Source organism: Elephas maximus, chromosome 21 (assembly GCF_024166365.1).
Source record: "Elephas maximus indicus isolate mEleMax1 chromosome 21, mEleMax1 primary haplotype, whole genome shotgun sequence".
Taxonomy (NCBI): Eukaryota; Metazoa; Chordata; class Mammalia; order Proboscidea; family Elephantidae; genus Elephas; species Elephas maximus.
The window spans coordinates 50892944-50913113 of record NC_064839.1 but is presented as its reverse complement, the minus strand read 5'-3'; the positions used below and the strand labels follow the sequence as shown (position 1 = coordinate 50913113).

At 46.0% G+C, this 20170-nt stretch overlaps 1 protein-coding gene across 3 annotated transcripts in view; it reads right to left on the bottom strand.

The window, feature by feature from the left end:
- Positions 1-20170, bottom strand: part of KIAA0513 (KIAA0513 ortholog) — a 79996-nt gene that overhangs the window by 23276 nt on the left and 36550 nt on the right. For all 3 annotated transcript variants that reach the window (XM_049863962.1, XM_049863963.1, XM_049863961.1), the window contains exons 2-4: positions 9532-10041; positions 3851-3950; positions 2681-2754 (exon numbers count right to left, since the gene is read on the bottom strand). In XM_049863962.1, the coding sequence (XP_049719919.1) occupies positions 2681-2754; positions 3851-3950; positions 9532-9860 (503 nt within the window). In that variant the 5' untranslated portion in view covers positions 9861-10041. The remainder of the gene's footprint in view (positions 1-2680; positions 2755-3850; positions 3951-9531; positions 10042-20170) is intronic.

Below are 20170 nucleotides of genomic sequence, written 5' to 3'. Positions count from 1 at the left end.
ATATTTGCAAATTCGCCTAAACCAAACCCAAACACACTGCTGTTGAGTGGGTTCCGGCTCATAGCAACCCTGTAGGGCAGAAGAGAACTGCCACATGGGGTTTCCAAGGCTGTAAATCTTTATGGAAGTAGACTGCTACATCTTTGTCCTGCAGAGCGGCTGGTGGGTTTAAGTCGCTGACCTTTTTGGCCAGCAGCTGAGCGCCTTAACTACTGTGCCACCAGGGCCTCTGCAAATTCGCATACTTGATAAAATCTATTGGTAATCCCAAAATCAATACTGGCAGGGCTCTCCTGGTAATATGTGGACACGCTCAGAGCTGCGAAAAACTTAACATACCCCACGAGCATGTTCCCAGCTAAGGTCGAACAAAGCTGGCTCAGTTTTCCCGAACTCAGTGTTGGCAGCAGCACAGAACCTAATGACCACGGATAATGAAAATCGGCTGTATTTGCTGGTATGTTCATTGTGCAACGAGAGTTACCTTTGGGAAGACAATCAAAGTGAGAGGGTAAGGGTATGAAACAGGCCTTCCTTTTCCTGCTAGAGCTGTGGTGCCTTTCTCCACTGTTCCCTTTTACAATTTTCTCACTGTTTAGTTTTTAACCTTGGACAAGTATTACAAGAAAAAAGCCAACAGAAATTACCTAGCCAGTGGGATTATGGGCCATTTTTATTTATTGCTTTGTTTTTATATTTTTTAAAAGATAATCAATTTAAAGAACTAAACTACTGGTAAAATTATAAAAGACTGAATAATAGTAAAAACTAAAGAGCAATGAAGTAAAAATTCTAAAACTCATCAATTGTAAAACTTAGTATTTTAAAAATATTAGAATGGTTCCCCCCCACCACCAAATATATGCTCATGAACTAAGTAATGGAAAGTGATTTGGTGGGGTTAGAATCTCAAATGACTTCTTCCTCCCAATTTTATTTATTAAGGAAAAATTAAAAGAAAAATTGAGAATTAGGTAAGTATGTTGACATGTGGGACAGGTGCAAATTAGGCAAAATGAGTTCCTTGAAGTTTCTATAGGTGCAAATATTTGGAGATCAGGGTGTTTAAAACGCACAAGAGAATGTTTAATACAAAACAATGTGGCAGCTTGTTTGAAATAACTCCCAAAGTGTCCTTCAGGCTGAGGGCGAGAGGACCCAGCAACTGCTTTTAGTTGACAGTTTCTTGTCCCTCCACCCTTACTGGTTCTGAGTCCCAGATTCCCTGATGGGAAGCACATCCTGGGCTTGCAATACTTGGAGCAATTGCAGCAAAAATGGGGATCCTCCTCCTTTTTGGTCTTTTTCCTCCATATACACCCCACGTTCAAGGGGAATAGAGAAAGATGAGGAGATACCAAGAGAACAAGGGAATTAAGAACCAAGAAAGCAGTTATGTTTCTCTTGAAAGAAGGCGAAGGGAAAGCAGAGGGGCAGTTTTCCATACCTGGAATGACAACATGGACATGTGACACGGGTAGGCAGTGGTGGGGAAGCAAAAGGGGGCTTCCAGACAGAATCAAACAAGGGAGCAGGTGGGGCTCAAGAGATTGTCAGAACAAGGCCCTCTCTTCTTCCCTGCCACCACAATTCCTACTCCGCTTTACTCGCTGGGCTGAGGCTCTAGAACATTACAGCCACTGCTCAGCTTCCCCCAGGCGTGGCTGGGGGCCGGGGCAGAGAAGCATCCCCTCTGTTCCATACTTTGGGAGTCATGACACCTACTCTGACTCAAGTCCAAAATGTGCAAAGTGAGTCTGGTCACCGTAGAAAGTAGTGGGACCTTAGAGAATAAGAGGCCTTGTAAGTCCTGTGGCCTGGCTCCCTGATCAGACAGGTGAGCTCCCAGCTACATGGCGATAGACTATGGAGGGCTCTTTCAAGGTGGACAGGGGGCAGTGGTGGTTCAGTGGTGGAATTCTCACCTCCATGTTGGAGACCTGAGTTTTATTCCTGGCCAATCCACCTCATGCACCCACCCATCTGTCAGTGGAGGCCTGCATGTTGCTGTGATGTTGAACAGGTTTCAGCAGAGTTTCCAGACTAAGACAGACTAGGATGAAAGGCACGATGACCTACTTCTGAAAATCAGCTAACGAAAACTCTATGGATCACAATGGTCCAATTCACAACTGATGATGGTGATGGCGCAGGACCAGGTGGCAATGGCAGCTAACAAAAACACTTCAAGCTTGGCTGGCAGCCCCATGCCTTTTCACGACTTCACGATGCCTAATAATACCTGGCAGGACTAAAGGCTCCAGCAGAGCCTAATTCATACTCATAGGGCGTCTGAAGCTGTCAGATTATATGGTCTTATTTGCTTGTGGGGTGGGTGGTTACCCAGTTTGAGTACTTCACAATAGAAAATCAAGAAAAACTCAGATCTCAGCTGGAGGAGCTCAGGCTTAGTGCAGTAATCACTGCCTGTCTCTGACTGCTGAGCCTGGAAGAATTTACTCACACCCAGCTGCACAGTCTTCTAATTTCACTGTTAGATAAAGGCCACTAATTCTGCTTCCCTGGAACGCTGGTCACGACTTCTTCCAGTTGATGTATTGAAGCAGTTGCATGCTGATGACTAGTGTGGATATTACTCACAACTGTGCTACTGCAGGGCTGGGAAGATTGTAAAGAAAAGTTCTTTGGGATAAAGGCTTTGAGCAACAGTCATACTCACTCAAACAGCACCACTGCAAACGACTGCACCAGGCGGTAGAAGGTAGGCTCTGAGACGCACTTGGAGTTGCAGCGCTGTGAGAGAGAGGATAGACTCAGTCACCAGTGATGTTGCGAGAGGCATGCAGAGCTCAGCAGGGTCAGCATGGGCTCATCACTCTGATCCTCTCTAAGCACAGTTGGGACAGCCACATTCTGCCCCCTGCTCTACAGAAAGCCACCACCCCTTTCCACCAGGGCCACAGCACACAGCTGTCATTTGGCGGAACGAAAGCAGACGTGTTCCTGGGTCGTCCCTACAACACTTTAAAAATTAGAAACTTCCCACACTCCCCAACACAAGGAAAAGTATGCAGGGACAAAAAAACCCCAAGGTGACAATATGGGCTATTTCTGGATGGTGGGTTTGTTTTTCTTTTTGCTTGTCTGCATTTTCTCATTTTTTATGAAGAATAAATTATGTGTGTAAGAAATACTTTAGTAAAAACAAGAACTTAAGCTGTTTTATAGGAAAAAAAAAACCTGTTGGATATTTACACCACTTAATTTGCTTCTGAACTTGGTTAATAAACATCTTTTTTGCATGGCTGTAATTGTCTTGGATACAGTATCTTTTACAGAAACGGAATATTGTGGGTTATTTAATAAAAATATGCATGGACAAAGCCCACATAAACCAAAAACCAAACCCGTTGTTGTCGAGTTGATTCTGACTCATAGCGATCCTATATGACAGAGTAGAACTACCCCATAGAGTTTCCAAGGAGTGTTCAGTGGATTTGAACTGCTGACCTTTTGGTTAGCAGCCATAGCGCTTAACCACTATGCCACCAGGGTTTCCAAAAGCCCATACAGTTGTCTTTAAAACAGTGATTTTCCTGGTATTCCATCAGGCTGACAGACCACAGCCTGCTCACTCATCCTCTATAGTCCGGAATCCAAATGAGTCAGCTGCCATTCCCCACTATCCTCCATGGTCCTTTTCAGAATGTCTTTGGGTAAATTTTACATGTTTTTCTGTCAAGTCATTTTCCTGGGCTATTTTCTCCAGAGTAGAATTACAGGGTCAGTTAAGGAGACAGGGAGTTGTTCTGTATTACCTAGTCACTCTAGGTAGCTAGTTGAGCCTTCTGAGGGAACACCCTCTCCTCCCGCCTCACTGCCCCCTCACCTGGGCGCTCACATATCGGGCAAACCACTCCCGGCCTTTCCCGTTCTCGCTGCTGCAGTACTCTCCAAACTTGGCTTTCTCCTCCTGGTCCAAATCCTCCCTGAAAAAAAGAGAGCAGAGAGAAAAAAACAAAACAAAACAAAACACTTTTTAATGCTCTGGAGGAAGAGATAAGAGAGGGCACCAACAAAAATACACCCCAAATCCCAGCCAAATGTAGATGCTTGAAATCACTCATCTCGCCCTTGCAGCAAACCTGTGCAGAAATGGTATTATCGCTAAAGGTGAGGAGTGTGGTTCGGAGAATTAGGCTCAGCTACAAAAAAAAAAAAAAAATTTTTATTTTACAGTGTGATGAGCTGGAGTGCCATCCAGGCTATCTGGCTCCACATTCCGTTCCTTTCTCCCCTGCCACCTGCTGTCCAGTAAGGCCTGAGCATGGGTGAGGTGCCACCACCCCAACAGGGCTTTGTTCCTCAGCTCATTGAACTCTCTACTAATCTCTGCCACTGAAGTCGCCACGGGATCATCCAGTGGATTCAAGAATTCCTGCATTTGTTCATCTTGGCAGCACATACTGAGGATGAGAAACAGCGGCAAGGCTATGCCAGTAAGGAAGCCGACCTCTGACCTATGGGCAGGACCGTGGGGTGGCTTCTTCCTCCACACTTCTGAGGAGCCAGCCCACACAGCTCTCTGTACCTCTCCTGCTCTGCACGGAGTGATGCAGACCGGAAACCCTCAGCCACTGGACGGGGAGGGGACGAGGGAGGAGTGGGTGGGGGGGCCACCATGCCAAGTAGACAGAATGCCCACCTGATTCCAAACCACTTCTACCCACTCTGTGGGAGAGGCGGGTACTCGTTCCAAAATTTAGAGACTCAAAATGAAGCTGAGGCTGAAGATCAAATGGCTGGTGCAAATTTCATTTATTTAAGGTAAGGGGAAAACATCTTGGCTTCATTGATCTCAAAATACCAACCAACACCAGACGAAATATGGGAATTTGCCAGCTATTTGCAGTGATTTTTCGAATGCTTCTGAAAATGCTGCCAGCTCCATTGTCCACGCTGTCGAGAGGCTGACACAAAGCTGGATTGGGCTTCCTGGCAAGTCAGTATGCTGCTGCTGTGTGCTCAGAGAAAGCTATCTGGCTTCAGTGTTAGTTAAGATAATCAGGAAACCACGTTTACTTCACCAAAATACATCCAAAATCAAACATAAATGCATTTTTAGAGACTCAAATATTTGGGTTATCATATAACTGTTCCCTGTTCTAGCCGCACGCAATAGCGAGGATGGACTCCATCACATGAAGAGCACACCTACTAAAGGTAGAAATCCACTCACATCAGCTTACCACGAGGGACCTAAATCGCGGCAAAAAGCAATGTGTTCTCTGGATTGTGCGAACGGGCAAAAAAAAAAAAAAAAAAAAACTTCTTAGCGCTTTAATGAAACTGCAAATCCACCCTTTAAGCCAGGGCTCCTCAAACTTTAATGTGGTTATGAAGCATCTGGAGGCCTTGTTGAAGTGTCGGTTCGGACTCGGTGGGCCTGGGGTGGGGCCTGAGACTGCATGTCTAACATGCTCCCGGGGGTTGCTGCTGATCCGGGGACGACAATGGGAGCAGCTGTACTTTCGGTATTTAATGTGCTGCTGTGAGTGATGACACAGTGACAATCAACGCCTGATGTGAATTTGGGTTTCTATGTTTCCCCCCTCCCCGGTGAGGATATTAATCGGCAGAAGCAGTGGAGAGACGCTAAGGCCATTCCTTACACGCCCTGCTTCCCTGTCTACATTATAAACCCAGCTGTTGCTCCTGCCGTCAGCGCTCCTTATTTTACCCCTTGAACAACCACACGCGAGAGGCCAGAAAGGGGTGCCGGGAAGGGACCCCCATCCAAGCAGCTGCTTATGGATCAGTGTCCATGAGTATCACAAGGAGTACGGGTAACTGAAACCTGATATTACCTTATATACTGCCCCTCAATTAATTTCAGCTCATAATTATGCTTCCTAGCCAAGTAAAAGGAGCTCTGGTGGTGCAACAGTTAAGCACTTGGTTGCTAACCAAAGATCGGTGGTTTGAACCCATCTACGTGAATAATTTCTTTTCGAAGGGTTAGCACAAAGCTGGTTCCTATGAGGTTAAAGATGTCCCAAATACCTCTAACACCAACTACTAAGCCTTCCCTCAGTACTCTCCCTCCTGTCTTTGGGTTCCATAATTTGGTGTGACATCTCACAGAACTCATGAACTGTCAAGGAAATGGCTCACGCAGTTGTGGAGGATGGCAAGTCCCAAATTCATGGGTCACGTTGAAGGCTGAAGGCTTCTCCGGACTCAAGTGGTTGCAGGGGCTGAGGAGCCCAAATCAGCAGGTCGGATGACAGGCTGCTGGCTTACAAGACTTGGAAGATGGCAAATCGGGTCAAACAATAGGCTGCTGGCTCAAGTTCCTAAAACTGGAGGTGAGATGATGAGGAGCTGGATGCAGGATCCGGAGCAAGAAAGAGAGGTTTGCTGGAGCATTCTAGCTGAGCCTCTGCTTCAAATGGTCCTGAGTGGAACTTCCCATTGTTAAATTCCTCTCAACTACGGTGAATACTGGAAACCCTGGTGGCATAGTGGTTAAGTGCTACAGCTGCTAACCACAAGGTCGGCAGTCCAAATCTACCAGGTGCTCCTTGGAAACTCTATAGAGCAGTTCTACTCTGTCCTATAGGGTCACTATGAGTCAGAATCAACTCAACGGCGGGTACGGTGAAAACAGTGGGTTTGTCTAGGTCTCTTTAATGTTGGGGGACTAGCAGGAGTTTCTCTGGATCCGCCCAACCTCCTGTAGTGCTGTATTAGAATCTCTGTCTCAACTCCATCAATGTCCTCTATATTCATCCCATTTCTTAGTGTCCATTTAAAAATCTCTGTTCTCCTAGGGTAAGTTCTTTCCCCATTGCCTCTTCCCATTCTCCTACCAATCACCCTTATGTTTCTTGCATCTGTAAGACTCATGTGGGGAAGCTGGGCCAACAGATCCAATACAGCATCTCAGATTGTTGCTCTGTTTCACAGTAGCAAGGTCACGTGGGGTGCCCATGTAGAAGGGACTTCCTTGATTACCATTTCTGTCATGACCAGTGAAAGGGTCGTACTCATTAGATGAATATCCCGATTGTCATAAAGCCATTCCGGTATGGCTTGCATAAGCAGCATATCTCCTGCTTCCTCTGGAGCGGTCCATTGAATATTTAGAGGGGGAGAGAGGCAGCTTCCCTTTTCAGGGTAAACAAATCTCACTGCAATTATTATCCAGTCCACCAGGCTGGCTGTCCCCTCTGGGTTAACCTGCTGTGTAACTGGATCTTGTACCATCATCTGTGATTGTTCCATAGTGAGTTGTGGGTCTTGCATCAATCCAAACATACTCTTCCATTCTGCAGCATTCAAAACTGAAGACACTGTCCTTAAATTAGTCACTCTCACAATCTATTTTAGAAAATATGCCTCAGGAAACTGATGATACCAATTCACAAACTGAAGCAACTCCTTTACACTATACCTCCTGGTTTCAGTAGTTTCTTGGTTTTGCCCTTCCCCTCCTGGACTGCCTTCTTGGTGACCAGAGGTCGTAGGGGTCCAAATCGTAGGGCTTGGCTCAGTACTACAATCCACCTGTACATTCTTTTTCCCTGCCCTTGCAGCTATTATTGATAACAGCAACCAAGGAATTGTATGTCTCACCCTTTCCTTAACATCCTGTATTTCCTTATGCACCCAACTACCCAATTCCTCAGGAGTTAGATCCATCACTTCTAATTCCCCTGAATAGCTTTTGCCTTGGTTAACTGATTGCAATATAACAGCTGCTTCCATCCATGGATGTTTTTTATCCCACCCAGAAACCAAAGGGTTCTCATTCTCCCATTTATCCTCTTTTATTCAAAACCACATATTCCGGTGAATCTGGGCTGTTGCAGCAAACCCCGCCATTCTGACACCAACTAAATGAATAATTCACTACACCACACCACCCAGCAGCTTCACAGGAGAAAGACCTGGCGATCTACTGTAAAGATTACATCCTAGAAAATCCTATGGGAAGCTCTACTCTGTCACATGTAGTCGTTATGAGTCAGAATTGACTGGATGGCACCCAAGAGCAACAAGACTCCACTAAAAATCCTGACAAGGAGTGCCAACAAGTAACTAACCTGAACTCTCAAATGCCACTGAAGCAAAACAAGTGGCCCTTAGATTTAGCAATGGCAAGGCAAGGGAGATTTCAGCGGCATGGTCAGAATAGGGAGGAGAAAAGAAGTGTGGACAGCAGAGAAAACTCCTTCTAATACCTGACTTAAGAATGCACAGGCAAAATTCTGGAATAGTACACAAAAATTTAATGGAACTTTTGGGGATTGCAAATGATCTTCACTTTTTTCTTTATGCTTTTCTCTGTATGTTTTGCAGTAAGTACATATGGTCTGTACCCATGGATGTGCAAGTTGCTATGGCGTCAACCCAACTCACAGCAAGCCCTGTGTGTCGGAGTAGAACTCTCTTCCACAGGGTTTTCAATAGCTAATTTTTCAAAAGTGGATCGCAGGCCTTTCTTCCAAGGTGCCTCTGAGTGGACTTGAATGTCCAACCTTTTGGTTAGCAGCCTAGCATGTTAATCATTTACACCATCCAGGGACTCTGAAATATGCATTCGCTGTTGTTTTGTGCCATTGAATTGATTTTAACACTCACATATAAGGTCTAGTTAATAAAAGAAAAGACTATTGAAGATAATGAAGTTAATGGTTTTTCTCTCTGCCCTCTTAGTGCCTAGTAGAGGTATCATTGAGAGATGAAAAAGTTCCCTGAAAAAACTAAGGTGACAGACAGACTTGGTGTCAGTGCTGACAGGATGGGTGTGCAGTGCCCTGGTACACCCACGGTGACATTCTCTGCTGGCAGAGGCCCGAGAGCAGGGGGGGCTTTGTGATCACCCATCCCAGAGGTTATCAACACTGGCTGCCCTTCAGAGTCACCAGGGAAGATTTTAAATTTTTGGATGTTGTGCTGTCCTCTAGAGCTTGACTTCATGGGTTTGGAGTGGATCACAGGAAATGGTATTTTTCAGGGCTTCTAACCTGTTTGTTCTGGTTGGACCCCCTGCTGAGAATTTGCATTTCCAACCCAGATATGCTGAATCAGAATCTACATTTAGCTTGTTAAAATGTAGATTCTGACTACCAGGCAGGAGGGGACTGGAAAGCTGATGATAGAGAACCCAAGGTCGAGGCGAGAGTGTTGACATGCTGTGAGGCTGGCAACAAATGTCATGTAACAGTATGTATATTGTTTAATGAGAAACTAATTTGCTATGTAAACCTTCATCTAAAGTATAATAAAAGAATGTAGATTTTGATTCAATACATGTGGGGTAGAAATACAAATTCTCACCAGGGGGTTGAACCAGAAGGAACCAGTTCGAAGCCCTGGTATTTTAAAAATATTCCCCAAGGACTTAGCATACAGCCAGCATGGGGCTGAGGATCTTTGACTGGTGGAAGTGGAAGACCTGGGCCCTGGGGACACCTGGTCAGGGCCAGAGCCAAAGCAGAGAGCAGTCCTCTGTCTGCTGTCCATCCACCCTTCCATCCATCTGTCCGTCCACACTACCCTTACCCTCCGGAGAAGACCTTCTCCACATAGTTGCACATGAACTCTCTGAGCTCCAAGCCCTCCTCGTCCCTGGGTGACATGGCACTCTGATTGGAGGAGAAGGAGTCGTTGGAGGACGAACGGTGGTACTGGTCCCAGGATGGATGGGAGGGTGACTCGCCCATGTCATTCTCGCTGTCTGCGGACTCGGTGGTCTCACTCTCTGACCCACCATCACCCAGCGAGCTGTCCCCATCCTGCAGCTGTGGAGGCAGGACCTCCAGGGGAGGAGAGGCCAGCGGCTCTGTCCCAAAGTCGATCAGTGACCCCACAGGGACTTCTGGGGCCTCCATGGTGTAGGTGGGCTGCTGTGGGGGAGGGGCACAAGGTGGGGAGGCCACCAACTTGCTTCCCAGGTGTGTCAATGGAAGCCAGAGGCCAGCTGGGGCCCTGCCAAGGACATGGGAGTCTCCTGGGAGCTGCCAACTTCCAAGGGTGGGCCCACTGCAGCAGCGTCACGTGGCTCTAAGGCATCTGAAATGCAAACACAAAGACATGAGCCTCACCATCACAGAGAGCTGTTCCTCACATAAGAAAAAAATTCAGCAGCCAGAACCCAGGCTTAACAAATCGATGAAGCAGGTCACAGATCGCCTGTAAAGAGAACATTCTCCTAACTTGCCGAATTTGGGGTTCTATACTGACACCATTTTCCTACTGCCCACTTTACTGTTAAACACCTGAGACATGGCAGACACTCAATACATATTTGTTGAGTCAAGGAACAAATCAACACAACTAGCAGGATTTCTCCAAACTAAGCAAATAGACTTTAAGGAGATTGTATGTGCTGGCCCTCCCATTATAGTCTATAAGGCTGAAGCCATCGGCCAGTGAGTAAACGGGCCAGTTTACTTGGGTTGGAATTGGAAAACCTCCAGAGGCGACCCGCCCACATGCGTACTGTCCCCAGAGTAAAGGGCTGACAGGAGGCTGTGTGTGGTCAGGCGCATCAGGAAGAACCGGCTCTGCTGAGCCACGCAGTCCTCACTCTGGACTTGTGCCCTCACTTCCCAATTCATTCTTCACATGTTCCATTCCCAGGCTGCCCGGTGTCTGTCCCTTCTCAGCACTCTTCTCAAATGTCCTCATGGTTTCTAAGCACTGGGCCCAACCTCTGCATCTCAGCTCAGAGATTTGGAGGTTAAGAGCTACTCTGGGCAGAGGGACAGCTTACCTCCCTGTCTGAGACCTCAATGGTTAGATGAGGTCCCTAAGGTTCTCCTGACAACCACATTCTCAGTCTCTCCATGGGATAGAAAATCATCCCAAAATAGCCCACCTAATATTAAAATGCTAGGAAAATATTTGTAGTGAATATGACAGGAAAAGGGTTAATCATATCTATATCAAATGAAAAGTTCATACAAATCTAATCACAAAATCTATATTACAATAGATACACAAAGTGCTCAACTAGGCAAGGCACACACAAGAGGAAATATAATCATTAAATGCTTAGACAATTCTTCAACCAGTACTAATAACCAAACATATAAGTTAAAATAGTAAGGTGCCATCATATACTATCAACTTATCAAAAACTTAAAAATTATAATCCAAATGCTGGTGAGGTTATGGTGAAACTAATATTCTCAAACGCTGCTGGCAACAGGGATAAGTAAGACTTTTAGGAAGTAATTTGTTAATTCCTACTTTTATCTCCTCTGAGCCAGGAATTCAAATCCTTGAAATTTAGCTGAAGAACATAAAAGACTCAAAAACAGTTACGTAGAGCAACATGCTCGCCATAAGAGTATTTATAATCCTTTTGATAAATTGGGGCGGGGGGAAATTACATTATAATAAAATGGCAAATAAATCCTAACAATTTAATGCAATATTTATCAGTGTATGCTGCACACAGAAAAATGTTTATAGTTACGTAAACACAACACCCCACAGTCAACATGCACAGCTCTGGGCACCAGGGATACTGAAGTGAACAAAAGTCGATTTTGTTTGATTTTACTGTAATTACAATTATGTATACCTATGAAAAAGGACTGGAAAAGAATACAGATACGTGTTGCAGTAGTGGGACGGAGGTTGCTGCTGTTCGCTGCCGTCGAGTTGGCCCCCACTCATGGCAACCCCATGCACAGCAGAACAAAACACTACCTGATCCTGTGTCATCCCCACGATTGGCTGCAGATCTGAACTCCGTGCTCCTTATGGCTGTCATTGGCTGAGTTTTGGAAGTAGATCACCAGGCCTTTCTTCCGACTCTGTCTTAGTCTGAAAGCTCCGCTGAAACCTGTTCAGCATCATAGCAACATGCAGGCCACCACTGACAGATGGGTGGGGGCCATGCATGAGGTGTATTGGCTGGGACTGAGGTAATATTCCCCTTTCATTCTCACAATTATTTCACAATTTTCACAAGCTGCTACGTATTTTGGAAACCCTGGTGGCCTAGTGGTTAAGTGCTACAGCTGCTAAACAAAGAGTCAGCAGTTTGAATCCACCAGGCACTCCTTGGAAATTCTATGGGGCAGTTCTACTCTGTTCTCTAAGGTTGCTATAAGTCAGAATCGACTCGATGGCACTGGGTTTGGTTTTGGTTTGACTATGTATTTGGAGCAATCAGTAAGAATTCAGAGGGAAAAACAAAAACATATCTTGAAACATTCCAAGTGGCCAGAGGGGCAATGACTATTTATCCAAGCAGAGCGTACAGTATGGGAGGCTCAAAGTCAAGCTGAGTTATGGCTATTTCTGTCCCAGCGACATGCTTTCCACAGTCCCTCCCACTGGGAGACTGTGTGATCGCATGAGTCATCCTTTCCAGGTGCTCTGTATCCCGGGTAGAAGCCCTGGTGGTGCAGTGGTTAAGCACATGTTTGCTAACCTTAAGGTCGGCAGTTAGAACCCACCAGAAGCTCTGCAGGAGAAAGATGTGGCAGTCTGCTTCTGTAAAGATTTAAAGCCTTGGAAACCCTGTGGGGCAGTTCGACTCTGTCCTATAGGGTCACTATGAGTTGGAATCAACTCCTGGAGCCCTGGTGGCACAGTGGTTAAGCTCTTGGCTGCTGAATAAAAGGTTGGCAGTTTGAACCTATAGGGTTGCTGTGAGTCAGAATCGAAGGCAATGGGTTTGGTTTGGTTTTTGGTATCCTAGGTGCCTCCTTTAGGGGCCTAGGGAGGGGTGACAAAATTCTACGGAGAAGCATAGAAGAAGGAGAGGAAGGAGAGGTGTTGGGGGACCCAGACCTGGCCCACGGGGGTGGGCCTGCAGCTGCCGTGGGCCATTCAGGGCGTCTGTGGAGCCACATCCTGTGTGACACCCATACTCTGAGACCCTCTGTTCTTCTGTCAGGAGGCCACAGCCTAGGGATTTCATCTCTCTGGGGAGAGAAGGCAAGATGCAAAGCTTGTCCCTGAGCTAAGACATTAGGGTGAAGCAGCCATTTGTGGTAAGGTTGTTAGAAGCAACCCTCAACCTCATCCTCCAGGAAAGGACGGTAAGGCCTCCAAGTTGGCCAAGGTGACAGTCACTCATAACACACCAAGAACACAAAACTCAGACAGCACTTTGGCCAGCCAGAGAACCCAGGACTGCTCAGTGTAGCCATGTTGCCACCCAGAGACACAGACTCAGGTCCATCACATCTTCTGTAGTTTTCTAAATACAGCTGAAGTCCACCTACATGGAATCTCCCAAATTTAAACACTAGAACTCATTTAAATTTATTTCAAAGTACCTTATGGGCCAAAGAAAACATGCTGTGGTCCAGTCCGTTTGCTCAAGACCCACTGTGGGGCCACAGTCTGAGAAAACAAGGTCTTAAATCAGGAGGAATCCCTGTAACTACAAAGAATACGCATATGAAAATGTGTTTCTACAGACTTGAAGCTGTACAGACCTTCTTGCAACTCCACTTTCGCAATTCATCTCTTAGGTCCTGTGGCAGAAAGTTCTACCAGTCAAATTAGGATCAAATTCTAAATCAACCTATAACTTCCAAAATCCTTACGAGATTTGATAACCATCATTTAACAAATATTTATTATGCACCTACTATGAATCAGTTACAGTACAAGGAGCTAGAAAGACAGAGGGAGTGAGACCTTCTGGAGCATCTGGTCCTGTTTATGTACACACACGTACTTAAGTGTGTGTGTGTGTGTGTGTGCGTGCGTGCACGCAGGGGGCAGGGAGAGGAGAAGAGACAGTTCATAAATTAAAAGAATCAAATAAATAAGAACCTCAGAAACCAGTAAGTGCTACAGACACAGTCTCCAGGTAATGTCCCTGAGCACAGAGTGAAGGCTTCCTTGGACTGAGAGAGCAGGCGAGGAAGATATCAGAGCTGAGACAGGAAGGAGAAAGAACTGGCCAGGAGAAGACAGAGGCTGGGGTCTTCTGAGCAGAGGGAACAGCAGGCACAGAGGCCCCACGGTAACAATGAATTTGGAAAGTTCAGGAACTGGAAGGGCAGTGAAGCTGGGAAGTGGGTGGCCAGACACTTGGGGGCCTTGCTGGCCACCTATAGAGTCTGGATTTTTTTTTTAAACGGGCATAAGGAACCCTGGTGGCACAACAGGTAAGTGCTTGTATGCTAACCAACCAAAAGGTTCTTGGTTCAAACCTACCTAGCAGCTATGAGGGAGAAAGACCTGGTGATTTGTTTCTGTAAAGATTACAGCCTAGGAAACCCTATGGGGCAGTTCTACTCTGTCACATGGGGTTGCTATTAGTCAAAATTGAATCAATGACACCTAACAACAACAACAGTGGTGTATGGAGAATGGAAGGCCAGCAAAGGAGGCCCACAGAGTGGCTGGCCGCAGTGGTCACATTCTCATGGGGGGTTTCCTCACCTCCTGCCACAATCTCCTTCCCGCCCCCCTTCCCCCACAAGCCTTTTCTCAGCACCGCACCTCCGCACCTCCGGAAGCAGAAGGAACGGGAGTGAGATTGCCTTCCGATTTCTCCTTAGCCACATCCCCACTGGGCTTTGCTCATCTGTAATTGAGCCGCAACTCTGATTTTCCCAACAGCCCAGAGCAGCCAAAGTTGTGACTGCCCACAGCAGGTCTGCCTTGTGCAATCAGGCTAAGGCCCCTTGGGGGAAAATTCAGGAACTTTTGTAATTCTTCTCCTTTCCACCAACCTCAAGCAACTCCCTCTCTGTTAGTGTCCCCAAAACTATCAACTGTGCTACCCTCCCATAGAAAGAAACGAGACTTCGAAACCTGGCCAAGCTGCATATACATAATGCGCACCGGTCGTCCTTCATATCCATCTCGTTCACTGGCTCATTCTGCAGTCAGTAAACCAAGTCCTGGAGAGGCTAAGCAGCGGGCCCACATGCACCTGGCTAGGAAGTGAGAGCACAAAATCCAAACACGAGTCGGCCGGTGCACAACAGAACAAAACACCACCCAGTCCTGCACCATCCCCATGATCTGTTACGGATTGGATTACTGTGATTCACAGTGTTATCACTGGCTGATTTTTGGAAGTAGATCACCAGGCCTTTCTTCCTCAGTCCACCTTAGTCTGGGAGCTCCACTGAAACCTGTTCGGCATCATGGCAACACACAAGCCTCCACACAGACAGGTGGCGGGTATGCCTGAGGTGCATTGGCCAGGAATTGAACCCAGGTCTCTCACATGGAAGGTGAGAATTTACCACTGAACTACTAATACCCCCAAGGCTTGTGATAGGTATTACCAAATTACTTTCCTAGAAGTCAAGCAATACATACTTGGTAGACTTCACATCTGAACATTAATTTCACCCACAAGGTCAATAAACCACCTGTCTTAGTTATCTAGTGCTGCTATGACAGAAATACCACAAGTGGATGGTTTTAACAAAGAGAAACTTATTCTCTCACCGTCTAGTAGGCTAGAAGTCTAAATTCAGGGTGCCAGCTCCAGGGGAAGGCTTTTTCTCACTGTCAGCTCTGAAGGAAAGTCCTTCTCATCAATCTTCCCTTGGTCTAGGAGCTTTTCCACACAGGAACCTCGAGCCCAAAGGATGTACTCTGCTCCTGGTGCTGCTTTCTTGGCGGTATGAGGTCTCCTACTCTCTGCTCACTTCCCTTCCCTTTTATCTCTTGGAAGATAAAAGGTTGTACAGTCCACATCCCAGGGAAACTCCCTTTACAGTGGATCAGGGACGTGACCTCAGTAAGGGTGTTACAATCCCACCATAACCCTCTTTAACATAATCTAATCTTGCTTCATTAACCACAGGCAGAGATTAGGATTTACAACACATAGGAAAATTATAATCACAAAATGGAGGACAACCATACAATACTGGGAATCATGGCCTAAGCAAGTTGACACATATTTTGGGGGCACACAATTCGATCCATGACACTGCCTAATTCCAAATTCAGAACTCCAATCAATTTGTTTCACTCTTGGTCTAACTGCAGAGGCTGCACAGGAAGGGGGCAGGTGCATTTCACAGACGAAGGAATGGGGACACAAAGAAACCACTTGGGTCTCATAGGGTCAGAACATATGCCCCATCCTCCCCAGCCTCAGACTAAGCCACCTCCCCTTCCTTAGGCCTGTCTCGCTTGATTACTTGACCAGACAGCTAGCCCAAACAAAGGAAAATGGGTCTCTTCTTCCTTGAGTTTGAGATTCAGCTCTGCAGCAATGGAAAATCATCTCAATCTGTACCTCAATTTCTGATTTTTGAAAAACATGAATTTGAACTTTTGTTTTACCTAGTCAAAGGAATAAATGAGCTAACACATGAAAGGTCTTAGAGGAAATACCTTATAGAAATGTGTTATTCTCCTGGCACATGAAGAGAGGCTAAAGAGTATGTCCCCGACCATGGCAACACTAGACAGCTGAAAACAAAAATCGAAGCTGATATTATCAGAGTAGTTCATACTTTTCAAGGCATATATATACGTAAATTGACTTTCAGCAACACCATCAAGCCATTGAGGCAGTATCATTTTTATCCCACTTTAGAGATGAGAAATCGGGGGCTTAGAGAGGCTGTGTGTCTTGTGTGGGGTCACCTGGTTGAGGGGGGTGTACAGCTGAGCAGTACATCAGGACCAGAGGTCAAAGGTCCCTTGCGGACGCTGCTTTAGCTTCTGCTATACTCTGACCCTTCTCCAACCACAACTTGAACATCACTGGCTGAAGCGTCATATAAAGTAGTGGGCTAACCTCCTACAGGACATCTCTCCTACCTTGCTTTGCCTAGATGTTATAGGTGGCCAGTGAAAAGTATAAAACAGAATTACACTGTGCTAAGTTGGTGGTAATTTGATGCAACAGCAATAGGAAGCTAATACAATTGGCTATTGTGTTGTTAGAACCTAACTACTTAAATCGTTTGAACTGTTAGATATTTGTTTTAGATTAGGGATGCCAGGAAAAAATTACTAAGACATTAAGGCATCGTGAAAGTTTGGAAACCTCTGGCTGAGAAAGAAGATTCAGAAGCCATGTTCAGCACAGGGAGGCAGTACAGCCCGAGTTCAAATCCTTTCTCTACTACTTGAGCTTTCGAACCGAATGTAGGACTTTACATTTATCCCAGTTATATTACTTCCCTGCCCTTGTTCAAGCTTGCGGAGATCATTTGGCTTTTATTTCCCTTTATGACAAACATATCATTATAGAAAAGTTGGAAAACAGCAGGGAGAAAATCTCTCTTAATCCCACCACGCCAACAAAATTTCATCTTCATTTTTGTGTGTACCCTCTAGTCTCTGTCAATGGGTAAACATATTTTACAGTTTCGATGCTGAAAGAAATTCCATCTTTATTTTGTATCTAGCTAGCGGCTCTCTTTATGGCATCTACACACATGTGGGTGACCCAGTTTGAGTGGAGTCTTCTCTGGTTCCCTGAGTGGTGCTTTATTTTAAACTGACCTAATAGTAATTGTCTGGCTTTTGATGCAGGAGTCAGGGAACACAGACTCCTGCCTTAGATTTCTGATTTCTGCAGCTGTCTTGAGATAAGTGAGTTTGGTCAATCATTAGATTACTGTTATCTGGTTTTGTTCAGCTATTAGGCAGATATGATAACAATTTGCAGGCAAATTGTGCCTCCCTGAAATTGCTGGAGCAAAGGAGAGGGAGAAGGAGGAAGAGAAACCCTGGGAGAATATCTTACTTCCTCAAACATGCTGCTAAATGCAATCTTCCCATGAGGAAATATACTGCTTCGAACCGGAATGATGAAACGTGACTTAACAAGGGACCACAGAACCCTCATCCGCCTCCCCAAGGACCAGCTTCTGTGTTGGCAGAGCCTCTGAGCCTGGGGACATGAATCCCCCAGCCTGCCACAAGTAATTAGCCTCAGAAGTGGAGCCCTGTGGCTCCCATCTGCATTTTTTCAACACACTCAATTCTACCCCTTAAAGTCTCCTGCCTCTTTCCCTGGGCTCAGGCTGTGAGTACCCTGAGTATGGTGTGGTGAGGCCCCTGGAGCTGCCACAAGCCCTGGTCCTACAGTGCTTGAGCTGTAATCCCACAGACTGCAGCCATCAGAGCAGAGCGGTAAGAGAAAATGCACCTCCTGTCGCTCAGGGCCTCTTGTACTTTGAGACCACAACAAGGGCTTTCACCTGCCTGTCAGACAGATTAGCTCAACCCTAAAGCTCCTAACAAATCCGTCTGCTCATCCCTTTCTGGCTGGGTGGTAACTGGCTTTGCTTTGGAACCGAGAAAGAATTCTGGGCCGTTTGGAACCATGAGGCAATAGTCATTCCAATGAATGAATTACCTATCAAGAAAGAGGAAATGTCACCAATATCCTTTTAGAGGTCAGCTGCATTCAGGCAGCTGTTCAGACATAGACATATATCCAGCTAACATGGACCCAGGGCAACACACAGAGCAAGAGGCTGCCAGTGGAATCAAATAAACCCTTTACATCGGTAGGACAATGAATTTAATTGAGTTTCCTGGCAGCCAAAGGAAAATGGGGACTACATGCTGGGTTATAAGATTCTTTTCATTCTGACAAATTCATCTGCAGAGTGACTCTTTCCAGCCACTGAATTTAGAAATGGATTTGTCAAGAAGGTCCTTTTATGAAGACACTGATTATTGTAATGAAAAAGGTCTCTTGTAACAAGTTTCTGTAAAGTTTCAGACAAGTTAAAACATTTCTTCAACTGACCCCCCAAAAACCTGAAGGCCTACATGAAATCAATCCGGTTACAGGTACTCGTCTGGCTGGAGCACGCTACTATGTGATGATGAGATCCTCACTTGGTGTAGGGATGGAACTTTACAAACCTGAGACACGGCTAGTTAATATACGCACAATAGAGTCTCCCTCCAAGTACCAGATGTCTGGGAAGGGCTTTTGGCAAGCACTCGATCACAGATGATTCGTGGTTGAATCCTCTGCAGAGTGCCTGCGGTCGGTGCCAACAGTCTGATTCAATAGCCACAGTAAGACCCACGAGACCCACGGGCTGTTGGACTGCAGCTACCAGGAGGAGAACAGTCATTCTGCTGTGAAAGCTTAAGAGGTTGACTTGCATTTTCAGATGCAGACTGTGGAAGCAGCATCTTGGATAAGATCTGCAGGGGCTACAATCAAAACCTTTTTAAAAAGCCCTACAGGGCAGAGTAAAACTACCTCATGGGGTTTCCAAGGCTGCAATCTTTTTACGGAAGCAGACTGGTGGGTTACAACTGTGACTTTTTGGTTAACAGCCCAGCACTTAACCACTGCCCCACCCGGACTCCAGGGGCTACTCCAGTGGGGAGCATTGCCCACTGAAGAGGGAAAAATACAGAGGTCACAGATGAGGAGGGCAGGGGGGCAGCATCTCCACCCTATTCCTCCAGGCACACCTGGGTCCTACACAGGTTGGCCTACTTACTGGCAGCTGGCCTGAAAGAGGCAATGCTATACAATGGAGAGCTTCTCAGGAACATCCTGATTTTTGAATGTCTGGGTGACTCTATTTTAGTTGACTGTGCCACCTCGTGGCCCATGATTAATGATTTTAGGAAGATACAAGTTCGCTGTGGGTCTGGAGTCTGTTTTCTTCATGACGAGCTAGAACAGTGAGTGACAGATGCTCAGTGAATGCTTGCTGTTGTTGAAAACCCACAGATTAGGGTTAAAAGGTCACTTCCACCCAGCAGCAGGCAGCATTTGCTTTGCTGTTTCCTTTATCCCCGAATTAGTCTGCAAAGTCATCGAGCCCACCAGGGTTTAATCACCGCTGCATACTTCCTCCCACTGCCCTCTGTGCTTGTTAAGAGAGAAAGCCACTTCAGAAAGACTGTCAAATGAATGGGCCGCTGCCAACTTACTTTATAACCAAAAGGAGAAAAAGCTACAGGATCATTCATCAATCTTTGAACCGATAAAATGTATAAGCACCTAGTATAAACCATTCTGCCAGGCTGCAAGAGAGACAGAACACCATTCTGGATCTCAAAGGACTCAATATGATCCAGGAGGTAAAACAAAAACTCATTCAACTGGTTAACTAAACAAACAAATCTGCTTTCTGTGTAGGTACTGTGTGCAAAGCATTATACAAAGAAGAGGAACTCAAAGACCCAGTCTTCAAAAAGCAGACACCACGGCCATCTAAGATGCATCAATTGGTCTCAACCCACCTGGATCAAA